Here is a 14,285-nt window from a genome sequence, read left to right on the forward strand (position 1 = left end):
CAATTCCAAAATATGCGACTATGATAATGAAATTAAGAACCGTTGCAACCGACATTTTCGAGCGACCCACATATTAAAACGACTCCGATGTTATCATAGGATTATGGTGAAAAAGAGACAGATATATAGGTTATGTCAGGTTATGTGTTTTTATAATATATATATTTTTTTAATATGTATGCTACAGATATGAAAATAAATGTACGATAAATACAATTAATAAGTGCAATGTAGGTTCTAAAATTTAATATGCATCAAAATTATTTTATTTTATAACCTAAACAATTATTTTATAACTTTTACATAACCTAGACTTTTTGAGAGATAAATGCAACAAATAAGTGCACTGTATGTTTTAAAATTGAATATATGCCACAATTATTACTTTCTTACAATTTTTTAAAGAATTAAGAAAATTATAAAACTTTTGAAACAATTATACTAATTTTATATTTCACTATACTCTCTCACTTGACTTAATATTCTCGAATTTCTCCACTTTACAATATTCGAGGTATAAAAACAAGACGAATTTTAAAGAAGCGACATAACCTCATTTTTCGGACCAAATAAAATTGTTTAAAACGTCAAATATCCTATAATCTTTCAGTTGATGTTTATTGTAATATATTATAATAACGTAACGTTATTACTACAACGTGTCGAATGCGAAAGAATTCTAATACCACCTATAATAATTATTAACTTTCTAGCATCGCTATAATTAATTAAATTACTTCGACTATATGGGAATTTTAATGGTTGATTATCGACGTCGAACGTGTTAAAATATGACACCATACTCGAACCATTATTCCCATAAAATTCATTGAAATGTTTTTGCGCCGGAGACAAATTTCGTCCGGAATATCTCGCCCTAATGAAACGAGGGTGGGGGTAGGGGAGAAGGAAGAGGGGTAGCACACCCCGAGGATAAAATTTAGACCAGGCCGGCCGTTTTAAATGCGGCCAGTCACGAAGGCTCTCTCCCCGATCGAGCACGTGTCGGATCGCCGTCCTGGAAACGCGATCCGCGGATTATCTTTCGCGCGCGGAGAGGCTCGATACGTCCGCGAAAATGGAAAAGCTTCCCGCGATAAAGTCGGACGCGACGAGTTTGTCATAGCACGCGCCAATCTTTTTCCCTCCCCGATCAATGAATGACGCTTCGCCGGAACCGGGAATTCGACGCAGATGCTCGAAACCGTTTACGTAACAACTGTGTCGAGCGCGAAAGGGAAATCCCCTTGGCCGGTTGCTTCGTCGCGAACGAGGAAACGAGGAACGATTTTCGAGGAAAATTCGTCGGCTGATTTTGCTCCTTTTCGCAACGCGTCGAAACGCTTCGAAAATAGTTCAAAAAATTAGAATTAGGTAATATGTAATTATATTTTAAATTTAATTATTTTATTTTACCTAAGAATTATTGGGACAGTAAATAATTAATCTGATAATAGTATATTTAAAATCTTTAACAAAAATATTTTCTTGAGTTCAAAGTTTATAAAATTGATATTTAAACTGATTTTGGAATTATTAATGTTCTGGTAGATTTAAAGATAAAGTAATTATATTAGAATTACTGTTGAATAATTGATCTAATATTTATATAGGATTTTTAACAGAAGTATTATCGTGAGTACGAAGCTTGCGAAATTGATATTTAAACTAATTTTAAAATAACTAACATTCTGACAGATTTAAAAATAAAGTAATTATATCAGAATTACAATTAAATAATTAATCTGATGATAGTATATTTCAGATTTATAACAAAAGTATTTTCTTATGAAATTTATATTTAAACTGATTTTGGAGTTATTAACATTCTGACAGATTCGAAGATAAAGCAATATGTATAAGGAGTGTATATTTATTTGTTATCGGCCGCGCCAAATATTGTATGTAATAATATTGCACAAACGGAACGACAAGATTAAAAGAGTAATCACTGCGATGTTATAAAAGTAAAACATGAATGAGCGCTGGAAGTGGAGTGATATAGCCGGCTGTTATCTCTCCTGTCAGAAACTTTTGAAGATAGAAAGCGATCGCTCAATCTTTCTCAGCCCCTGATTAACTGTAGCGCATCAATGGCCAGTTATTCGCGTCCACGTCGTCTTTCAATATTCTTGTGTTTCCGAGAAGCTGCACGACGACGACGATTTTCAATAGCCGATTTTCAATTGTCGATTTTCGTTTCGCGAAACTTTCGAGTTTTAATAAATATCCGTTCGCGTGACGAAAAGTCGTTATTTTGCAAATAATCACCAATAGTTAAATGACGAAAATAAGGAATTTCGTAAACAATCACTAGATGGCAAAATGACGAAAGTAAGGAATTTTGCAAACAAGCACTAAATAGCAAAATGGCGAAGATACGTCATTTTGTAAACAATCACTAGATAGCAAAATGACGAAGATACGTCATTTTGCAAACAATCACTAGATAGCAAAATGACGAAGATACGTCATTTCTATATTAGAGAAAATAATTGATTCTTGTTCTTTTAATTCTAAATAAATAAAATTCTTAGCAAACAGAGATAATTTTAACCGTAAGATAATATAATTATAACCGTCACTGAGAAGTATCTGGTTTTTAACAAGTTACGTTGATTTTATATAAACCATATCATTTTAGCGATCATAATAATAATAAATCTACGGATCTAAACAAATAAATAAATCTTGTAAATATTCCGCTGTCCAATATATTTAATATTATAAAAAGGAACAGAATCAATCGTTCTTCGAGAAACTCTTTACAATTCCAACACTATGAAACTAAACCTACGAGATCGTTTAGGCAATGACAGATTCACTATACTTAAAAAATCCTGACGATCGAGAAAGTCCTAAGCATTACAACCACGAAGGAAATGGTAAAAATGGTAAAAATAGTAAAAATGATAAAAATGGTAAAAATAGTAAAAATGGTAACTATGGTAAAAATAGTAAAAATGATAAAAATGGTAAAAATGGTAACTATAGTAAAAATGATAAAAATAGTAAAAATGGTACTGGTTAAACAAGGCTAAACTCGAATTCGACTAATTACCGTACCGCAACGATCGCATCCGATCGAGATAGCACCGCCGCTCATTGAAAAAGCGAGGCTCGCGCGCATCGGCGTAGGAGCGCAGCCAGCTTTCGTAGTTCGCGAAACAAAAATCAGGAATAACGACGCAGCTGACAGTTAATGAGTCAATACGCGTTAAGTGTCGCCCTCGCAACTTTTCCGCGTGTCCCCGGCAAAATTTGCGTAACTCTTTCAATTAAAACTTTCGCGGCCGGGGTTCATCTTTCCCTCCCCCCCCCCCCCCCTGCCCCGTTCCGAAAACACACGGAGAGCGCGTCGAGGGGGTCTCGGGGCCTCGGCTACGAGGGCAAGGGGAGACCGTTGGGGTGGCTGGCGAGGGTGGGATAGCAGCGGAGCAGCGACGGAATAATGAGTTTCGCGGAACGAGTGGCACCGTCGCGGAAAACTCGATCTCCAACCTCGATCCCGGATTTTCCCGGCCGTTATGCGAAAAACCCTTCGAACGTGTTAACGCTATTGCTGTCCGGCGTCACCGCGATGGTGTATCGCTTGACAGCCGGCGACGCTACAGTGGCGTAATACGCAAATATACATAATTATATAATTATATAAACATCACATAAGACGAACAAATTCAATTTTAGTTTTGAATAATTCAATTTATAAATATAAATTTCTACAAAAAAATATTATAAACATAGTTTAGTTATAATGATTATGTTAGTCAAATTTTAATTATATTACACATGATGGGACACCATTTAACCCTTTGCGAACGGAGCCATATCAAATCAAATCCAGAATATTTTCTCAAACTTGTAGCGAAATTAATTAAATTACAGGTATTTTAGATAACCAGGTGCATTCTCCACGTTATGGTATTGAATTTTGCGGCTCGTGCAACAGTTAACCCTTTGCACTCGAGCGGCGACTCTGAAGCACCTGTAAAATTGTTACAGCACGTTTCAAAATCATTTTTATACTATGAAAAATTAAATTTCAAAAATTATTTAAAGTACAACTGTTGTTGCACGAGTTACAAGGTTCAATTTTTGATATGCATAAAATACATTTTGTCATGTAAAATGGAAATGCTGTAGTCAAAGAAGTTATTTTAAAATTGCATTTAAAATAGCTTCGAGTGCAAAGGGTTAATAGGCACTTAACAATTTTTCGAATGTGAATAATCTTGGTAAAAATGATTTTGAAACGTGGCATGATAATTTTCAGCGGCGCCTTAAAGTCGTCACTTGACCGTAAAGGGTTAAGCCTCATTCTATAAATTCAGTATCATTCTATAAATTCAGTTGACACATTATTTATGTTTTATTATGCTTTCAATAAAAAGCTTATAATTTTGTATAAATTAAATGTATAATATTTACGATTAGCCCGATCATCTACGCGAGCTTGTATACGTTTTCGAACCTAAATCGTAGGTTAAAGGGTTAAAATCGCGACAAAATTTCTGCGCCACGCGAGTCTATTTATTTCTCGAAATCCTGCGCCTCGAAGAGTTAACCCTTTGCGGTCGAATGGCGCCACTAAAAACGATCACGCAGCGTTTCGAAATAATTTTCATCGAATTTACTTATATTCAACAAATTGTCAGCTGTTGCACAAAAATTCGATACCATAACAATCAAAACGCACCAGATTCTATCAAAAGGAAACGCTATAATTCTGAAAAAATATTTTCACTTGAAACGTCACCGACTGCAAAGGGTGAAAATCGCGGGTCTACGCGGATCCGTAACGCAACGCGCGTGGCCGCGTCGCAAACAGCGGGCTGAGAGGGCCGGGTATCAGCTCGTAGAGCTCTGGTCGCAATTTCACACGACACTTTGCGAGCAACGGCGAGCGTAACGACGACAGCCTTGAACCCCGCGGTCGTTCGGCGTTAAACTTTGACACGCGGCCAATCGGTACTCGTTTTTTCGTATTACCCGCGGCCGCTGCTGCTGCTGCTGCATCGCCGCCGATTGATTTACGGTAGAACAAGAAGAGGAAAGAAGAAAAAACACAGCGGCCACGATCACGTGGCAACGCAGTGGCAATCGGTCGAGAGACTCACCTTGTGGTGCTGCATGATGGCAGTGGCCTTTCGCTTAGCGGACATATTCAGTCCCGGACTGGTCTCTCCTTCTTTCTTCGCCGCGTGCAACGGTAATCGTGTTTCCCTCTCTTTTCTCTCTCTCTCTCTCTCTCGCGTCCTTGTCCCTCGGTTGTTCACCGGTCTCTTCTCCTCTCTCTCTCTCTGTAGCGGGATCTTCTTTGCCGACTCGTGCCACCCGCGCTACCGAAAGCACCGATCACAAAACAATAAGAATAAAGCAACGAACAGCGCTGTCCCTTTTCCTCTTATATGGTATGTCCTTGTTCCTCTTATACAGTCGCGTTGTCCTTGTCTATCCTATAGCGCGCAGCCTCCCGATAACAGAAACTGGAGCGAGAGAGAGCGCGCTGTCTCGAATTCGTCTCGATGGCACGTTTCACTCGCGAACTTTCCCGGAGTTCTTCTTCTCCTCTCCCTCTCTCTCTCTCTCTCTCTCTGTCACGCACCCGCGCGGTCTGTTTTCCTTCCGCAGAAGCGAGAGAGCCGCGTACGCGGGGGCGTCCCGCTCTCTCTCTCTCTCTCTCTCTCTCTCTCTCTCTCTCTATCCTTGTTCCGCGCGCACACCCGCGAACTTTAAGCTCACGGCGGCACCAACAACACCACCACGCAGCAGCAGCAGCGCGGCCGCGATAAAATTCCCGCGGTCGCCGCAGGTGTCGGACGCGGATAGACGGCTGGGGGGCTTGACGAAAAGGGCAGCGCGAGTCGGTGCAAGCGGGAACGAGCGACGCCGAAGCGTAGAGAAAAGAAGCGAGCGAGCCCGCACGAAAACTCTACGACCGATTCGTACTTCCGCTCACGTACACGCGATACTCGCCGGCCCAGGCCGCCTCTATATAGTCCATCGAGTCGATGCGACAACACTGCCGGAATCGCGATCAGCTGGTCGATCGAAACGTTCGGGCATCACTCGGGGCGGCGGCGAACGGTCTCGCTGGAAAAAAATTCACTGACAGCGTTCCAGCTCGTAAACGTTGAATTCCGCTCGAATCACCGGCGACAATGTCACGCACGAAAAAACCACATAATCTCGCGGGAATCGACGCGGGTATTTCCGCTCTCTCTCGGTTCCAGCAGGAGAACGATCCTGTGTGCTTCTCCTCGTGCAGAGAGGTCGCGTGACCGCGCGCACGCCGCGGCTATCCGGCTCCGATGATAGATCCCTCCGTCAACCCTGGATCGTCGTCGATCGTCGTAGCTCTCGTTCGGTCTTTTTCTCGTCCCCCGAATCGCTCTCTCTCTTTCTCTCCCTCTCTCTCTCTCTCTCTGGCCTGCTCTACGCAGGGTTACGCGAATATGTAATGTACGGTAACGTACGCGGTCACACGTTCTTCCCCCGTGATACTACTGCGATAGTCGAGAGAGCGCCACGCTCGTAGACGAGATCATAGAACGTCCTCACATCACGAGCGCTCACGGCAAACTGGCGACTGGCGACGCGGCGGCGACCCCCCTCCCCTCTAACCACCTCACCCTTTCCACTCTCCTCGTCGACGCTCCGCTCGCCTCTCCGCTTCACTCCGCTCGCCGCTCTTCTCTCCCCCCCACCGCGCCCCGCCAGTCCCCTGTAGCACTCGACTCCCCCACGTCTCCTCACCCTAACCACGCCAACCTCACTCCACGCTTCTCCCATACCCCACTCTCCCTTTGCTAGTCGCGCTCCTTCTCCCTTCTCGGTCACCCCCTCTCTCTCGATCTCACTCGCGAGGTCTACCTCACTCGGTCTCACTCACGAGCTCTCACTCGCTCTGGAGATCTCGTTCTCTCTCGGTCTCACTCGCTCTCGAGATCTCGTTCTCTCTCGATCTCACTCACTCTCGAGGGCTCTCTCGATCTTACTCTCTCTTGAGGCCTCACTCTGTCGCTCTTACTCTCTCTCTCTCTCGAGGCCTCACTCTGTCGATTTTACTCTGTCGCTCTACCTCTCTCGGTCTCGCTCTCTCGCTCGCTCCCGCCGCAAACCCCGCTCGGTCTCTCTCCCCGTGACTGTGCCGGTCTCTCCGTCCCCTCTCTCGCTCGGTGAACCTCTCGCTCCGTCTCTCCCTGACGCCGCGCCCTGCTATGACCCGCGCCGCTCTCGCTCCCCAACGGTCCTCCTCGAACACGTCAACCCTCTCTCCCTCAACCCCCGCCGGTTCCACCCGAGCCTCTCTCTCCTACGCGGGTACTATTCGACGGTGTCGTCTCGCTCCCGCAGGCGCGCACAGCGGTAGTCCCTCTCTCTGTTTTCCTTTCTGCCGTTCCACAGTCGCCCTTGCCGGTTCCTCTCTCCCTCTCTCTCTCTCTCTCTCTATCTCTCTCTCTCTCTCTCTCGACCCTCGCCTAGCCCGCGGAGGCGGCAGCGGAGGCGGTAAGGTAGGGTCTGTCACCATCAGAACACAGAAGAGGCCGCTGGACGGGTAACTCCAAGGGAAAGCAGGGATTGAAAGGGGCGCAAGGGGCCGTGTACGGACGTCCATAGGGCTTTCGGGGCGAGGGGAGGACGAGGTGGAAGAGGCGGAGGAGGTGGAGGACGACGACGACGACGACGACGACGACGACGGAGTACCTTTGGCTGTGCGCCGATGGGGGCGATGGGGCGAAGGGGACAACGGTAACAGCGAGGGGGCAAGGGGCGCGGGTACTCATCGGCCGAAGGGGCTTCTACGGGTGTGTTAGGCTTGTGCTTAGGAGGGTATGCGTTGTACGCCGCTGCCTAGCCTCTCTACTCTTCTCTCTCTCTCTCTCTCTCTCTCTCTCTCTCTCTCTCTCTCTCTCTCTATGGACACGTCCGCGACCGTACACCGGTCCGTGGTCTCTCTGTTGCTTGCCTATCTATCTGTACGCCCATCTTTGTCCCCTGCCCTCGCCCGTGGCGAGCGAGCGAGCGAGCGAGAGCTGGTGTGTGTGCGCGCGATATCAATGCCCGGCACTGGACGTGTATGCGCCGCGCGCGGCCACGGACTTGCACGCGCGCGCGCGCTCGCTCGCTCGCCCCGCTTGATGATGACGAGTCATCCGAGCGCGCAACGGGCTCGGGCTAGGAGGATACGTGTTCCGACGGCTCTCCTATGATAGCTCGTCTTTCGAGTTATTAGCTGACCGGGGTATCAGCGGACTGCCTTCGACCACCTGCGGGCTTGATAAGGGAGGACGTGTCGCCTGGGTGTTCAACTTTGACGGCGGGCAACGCTCGGATTCTCTGGCTACCTCCACCACCACCACGGTACAACGGGAACAGTTTTACAACGACGACATTGTAACGCTTTGATATAGGGACTGTAGCTTGTTCCGGCGCGTTACGCCGCGCGCTAAGATTAGGAGACGGGGAAAGCGTAAAAGTTGAATATTCTTGTAGAATGATGTACATATTAGGTCTTGGTGAATTATTGTATGCTTAGGTATATGTTAGTGGCAATGTTTGATATTTGCTATTGTATAGAGTGGATTGGTGTTGGATGTAATGTTCGGCGTTTTTAGGCAACGTAGAAAGCGATTCATATTTTATTAACCCTTTGCACTCGAGCGGTGACTCTAAGGCATCGCTAAAAATTGTTTTATCATGTCTGAAAATAATTTGTATATTATCGTTGTTATCTGTGTTTATGAAACTATTAAAACTGCAACTGCTCTGCGAGTCACATGACCCAATTTCATACGAATAAAGTGCAATAAGTGATATAAAATGAAAATACTATAGATCATGGAAACTATGTTGGAATTTTAGTTAAAATGGCTTCGAGTGCAAAGGGTTAATATAAGCTAGGTACAGCCTTTTCAGGACCTTTTTTCATATTTCGTTAAAATAGCATTTCTCATGCTATAGAATACCTAGGTACTATATATGTACAATGCTTAGGAAAGGTATATAATAATTCTCGTATTGAACCCTTTGCACTCGAATGGCGACTTTGGAGCATCGACTAAAATTATTCTATTACGTTGCAAAATAATTTTTATTACAATAAAGTTTAGATTTCAAAAAATTGTCGAGCAACGAAACTGCCGCTGCAAACAATTGAGTCGCAAGAAACAATCTCGTACGCATAAAAGGTGCACTTTATTGCATACTGTAGAAATATGATGAGCCTGGATAATTATTTCACATTTGTAATTAAAATGGCTTCGAGCGCGAATGGTTAATACATTACCTAAAAACTCTGCGCATTGTACGAGCGACTAAGCGAGCGGCACTTGGAATCCGGCACTTTGGAAACGGTATCGTATATGGAACAGACACAAACGTGCTATAATAGTTGTTCCACGCAGCCGTACAACGGTGTTCGATATTTGGAAACTCATTTGGAATAGTTTCGCTTTCGATGGACACGAAACTTTCGGCCGATTCAAATTTAGCGGCTGTAATCGCGTAGCCGCGGCACGATACACACGTTCGCGCGCGGTTACGGGAACTTTTGAACGCTTTCGATCATTGTCCTTCATTCTTCGCGGTATTAACTGTCCATCTGCCTTTCGATTTAGAACTTGCGATTTGTTTGACGTTCATTGTACGCGACTTAAAATTTAATGCAAAATTTAACGTTTTCTGAATGCGAAGAAACAATGTGGCAGTGTTAAAAAATGACAAAAAGATGCAAAATAGTTGCATAAAGATATCAATACAGTTCTTCTAAATTTTCGAAAATATTTTGAAACGTTTCGCAATTTGTTATTTTACAATATTACTTGATCCATTCAATTGTTACTCAGTCCGTTCAATATTGGTGAATGTTGTATAAAATACAAATTTCGAAATGAATCACTGTGTTTCTAAGTTTGCCTTCGGTGAAGCTAAAAAAATGGTTCGATTACCTTTATATGCACTTCGTCGCTGAAAATTAAAATACTGTACGTAAGAGAAATAATTTCAGATTTACAGTTAAAATGGCTCCAAGTGTAAAGGGTTAATTTCCCGCAGGCTTCGCCCTAATATCCGCAACGCGTCCGCGAGGATCCGTCACCGAACAGTGGCGTCGAAATTCAATGTCCTTTATTTTATCTATAGTCGAATTAAATCGTAGCCGGCGGTTTTTCAAAATGGCGTCTCTATTAGCCGCGGGACTTTACAACTAGCACTTTTCAATCGCTGAACGGAACGGAAAATAAACCGCGCGTCCCCTCGGCGTCGCGGGATTGTTTCTAATTCCTTCGCGTCGATACGAGGGGGAGGGGAGGGAGGGAGGGTGAGAGAGGGGGGGTCGAATCTCCTCCTTATCGGCCGGCGCTACGCGATAACGATCTAAGCAACAGTTTGCCGCGAGAGAGGTGGGAGGGGGGTTGGGAGAGGACGCGGAAAACTTCGGGACACGGGGAGCATAAAAAAAGTTGAAACTTTCCGGCGAAAGTGCAATTCCCCGCTTTCGATTCCGACTCCCTTCGGCGCCTATCGATGACACTCTCTTCTCGGTCACAGTGCAAGCCCGGCTTACTTTTGTACTCTCTTTTTGTTTACCTTGCCGCGCGAACTTCCAACACTTATCGAGTAATCCGAAAAAGAAGTTTTCCCTGTGCTTAACTTCGCGGCTTCGACCGCGCTGTGTTCGATCAATGCGGAGGTCATCGGTTTCGTGCGACTCGTCTGCTTGGTTTAGCGCGTTGCGAAGTCATTTTGATGATTTTTAAGGTGGGAGAAGTTTTAAAGTTTGAGGTATATTCTATGCGTACATGTTTATTTTTTTGTTTCTATATCGCAGATCTTATATTAATAATTATATATAATTTATCTTTTTAATTAATTATTATTTATTATATAAATATTATATATGTATATTAAGAATCTACGACAGATCGTAGATAGGGTTAGGTATCGGCGAATCTTCGATCGTGGAATTTCTTAAGGTTATGTCAAGAGATGTCGGACACGAAAGTATGCTCGCGGAATAAATTAAAGTAAACTTTCCACGGGGTAATGTATCGGAACATTCAATTCCATTGACCGTGAGCCCAGTCACTGACAGCGCGCGCCGCAAGAAGTTCTGAGTAGGGTGAGGAACGCTCTCCCGGCTGCGTTTTTTACGAATCGGTCGAGCCGGATGCAGAACGTCAGGGGAACCCCTACGAAAAGCATGATTAAAGATCCATGTTCATAGTCGATTACTCAATTCCTAACTATCACGATGCGATCGAACGGACGACCGTGGAACGTGGTATCAGCCTTGGACGTGTTCATTATTGCTGGCGATGCTTTAGCGGCGGCGCAATAATTTTGTTAACATTATTATAACGTTGAATCATAATTTTCTTAGGTTAACTATATATTTCAGTATATCTTCGTTCGCTATTTCAAGATCTTGATAACAGAGAATCGAATTTTAAGACCGTTAAATAGAGCAACTATTTCCGAGGTTGCATCATCTACGTAAAAAGTCACTTAATATTAACACATATTCGTTCCGCAATTTTTTGCACCGCCATTCATAAAATGCCGGTACCTTTTGTCACTATCTTTAGACACGATACGGTCTACATAAAAACAACGTCACTTGTTAAAAATCATATACCTTTCAGCGATGTTTATAATTATACCATCGTTGGTTCAAGTTTATTTGGAATTAAGGGAACAAAAATTATTTTCTGTAATATACAGAATTTTCGTGATTTGGCTATTGGTAATTGTGAAACGACGAATTTTTGTAATGCGGACAAATACGTGTTAACCCTTTGCACTCGAAGCCATTTTACCTGTAAATCTGAAATGAAAATTTTACTTCATAGTATTTTCATTCTACGTTTCGGTATTCAACAATTTTTCAAATTTAAACTTTCAGTATACAATTTTTCAAATTTAAACTTTCTGTATACGATTTTTAAAATTTAAACTTTGCCAGTATAAAATTGTTTAAATCTAACCTTTGCCTGCATACAATTTTTTAAATCCAAACTTCGTCTTTACAAAATTATTTAAACTTAAACTTTGTATAAAAGTTATCTTAGGACGCGATGGGACAATTTCAGTGGTCTCTCATAGTCACCACTCGACCGCAAAGGGTTAAGAATATCCAACAAAGAGTCGCATTTCCGCAATACCACGCGACCGTTCATCGACGATCTCTTTTCCGTCGACTATTCGGCAACCGGCGCGGCACCTCCAATTCCGCGCGCTCAGCGATATTAAGAAACTACGCGACGAGACGTCCCAGGCATCAGGCCAAATGAACTTCCTCGGCGCGCAAAAAGCCGCGAGATCACGGTATCGCGGCGCATCAGGATCCGCGTACGTACGCGCTTACATACGTACAGCATCCGTGATCGCGCGGCGAGACCAGCGCACTCACGGGCGCAACGTGTCATCCCACGAGGGAACAAAGACCACTCGACCCGCCGCCCACCCCCGCACACTTTCAGAAGCGTCGAACCACGCCAGAGATCCTCCCGCCTCCTCCTCCTCCCGTCTCCTCCTGCCTCCTCCATCCTCCTGCCCACCAGAGCCGTCGCCTCCCCCTGCCCCCTGTCCCCTCCCCCCGCCGACCGCCTCCTCACGGCCACAGCGAACAAAAAACCGCGTTCCGTCCGTATATGAAAGCGGTCGAATTAAATCTATAATACCCGGTCACCCCGTCGCCCCCCTCTCACACCCCGTTCTCCAAGCGCGACCATAATGCAACGGCCCCGGCTGACGTTTGGTCAGCCCTCCGTATACCTAATACACAGAGAGAGACAGAGAGAGAGAGAGAGAGAGCGGAGGCTCGTGGCAGCATGTACCGGGGATCCATTTACGGCCCGCTATCGACGCAAGATACGCGCCCGTGCATTTCGCGCAACGTTACCGTGTACCACCTGAACACGTGTGCACGACCGTTGCCAGCTCGTGTGTCCTCTCTGGCAGAGCGAATTCTCTCTCTCGCGCGCTCGCGCTCGCTCGCTTCTCTCTGCTTGTATACACAGTGTGTCATCTCGCGAGCGAACAAAGTCCACTCGGCATTAGACACCCTTGGTTTCTGAAGCCTTGCGCGGCGGTAGTCCCCTACCCTTTGCCAGCACCCTTATGTATCTCTCTCTCCTCACTCTCTACCCGGCCCACACAGCCTCGTCCGCCCATCCCCTACACCCCTCGCCACCCAACCAGACCATCCACCTTCACCGTCTTCACCCTAACCTCCACCTCTCTCTCTCTCTCTCTCTCTCTCTCTCTTCCCTTCTCGCTCACACACGGCTACCTCTATCTATGTTTCTCGTTCCCTAGAGCAGCCCCTGCCTGCCAGCTCTCCCCCTCCCCACCCGCCCCCGGCACTACCTCCGCTGGCCTCCCTGCGGCTCCTCACAGTCGCTCGACTCCCACACCCCAGCCTCGGCACCCCGGCCCCCTGTTCCTCCGCCACCCCGTCCCTCTCCTCCTCCGTGTCTCTCTCTCGCTCTTTCTATCTCTTGCTCGATATCTCTCTCTCTCTCTCGTTCTCTCTCGTTCTCTCTCGTTCTCTCTCGCTCTTTCTCTCTCTTGCTAGATATCTCTCTCTTGGTCTCTGTCACTCTCTCACTTCCTCTTGCTCGACATCTCTCTCACTCTTTCTCTCCCTCTTGCTCGCTCTTGCTCGATATCTCTCTTACTCGCTCTCTCTCTCTCTCGGTGGGTAGCTCTCGTTCACCGTCTCCCTCGCACGATCTCTTTCGCTCGCCCGCGCACAGCTCCCTTACAAAAAACCCAAGTCCAGTGTGGTCGCAACGGGTGGGTGAGGTGGGGTTTCTCCCTTCGCCTCCTTTCACCCTCTTCCCATCGTACGTTTCTCCTTTGCCTCCCCCTGCGCCTCCCGACGCAGCCCCGGCCCTCCCGCCCCGCCCCCGCCCCGTCTCCCCTTTCTGTCCCTCTTCCGAGCCAAGTCTCATCGTGCTATACCTTAGTCCGATCGTACTCTTCTTGGCCCTCTTTTCCACACCGCCTGTCTCACTCGCACCAGCCGCGTTTCCTCTCTGGTATATTTTCTCGCTGCGTCGCTCCGACGATTATGCTAGCCGTCTCTCTTCAGCCCTGTCTCTCTCTCTCTCTCTCTTCCCTTTTTTCGCTTTTTCTTATATCTTACTTTCTTTCCTTTTTTTACCGTTGGAGCTACCTCTCTGTCTTTTATCCTCCTTATGTCTCCTTCTTTCACTCTTTTCTTTCTTATAACTCTGTTTTTTTTTCTGCTTGTCTCTCTCTCTTTTCTTCCTCTTTAT

At 45.6% G+C, this 14,285-nt stretch overlaps 1 protein-coding gene across 3 annotated transcripts in view; it reads right to left on the reverse strand.

The window, feature by feature from the left end:
• Positions 1-6,568, reverse strand: part of LOC144469767 (nucleolar protein 4-like) — a 154,095-nt gene extending 147,527 nt beyond the window's left edge. For all 3 annotated transcript variants that reach the window (XM_078180368.1, XM_078180367.1, XM_078180366.1), the window contains exon 1: positions 5,118-6,568. In XM_078180368.1, the coding sequence (XP_078036494.1) occupies positions 5,118-5,162 (45 nt within the window). In that variant the 5' untranslated portion in view covers positions 5,163-6,568. The remainder of the gene's footprint in view (positions 1-5,117) is intronic.
• Between the last annotated feature and the right edge of the window lie 7,717 nt (positions 6,569-14,285).

Source organism: Augochlora pura, chromosome 5 (genome assembly GCF_028453695.1).
Source record: "Augochlora pura isolate Apur16 chromosome 5, APUR_v2.2.1, whole genome shotgun sequence".
NCBI lineage: Eukaryota > Metazoa > Arthropoda > Insecta > Hymenoptera > Halictidae > Augochlora > Augochlora pura.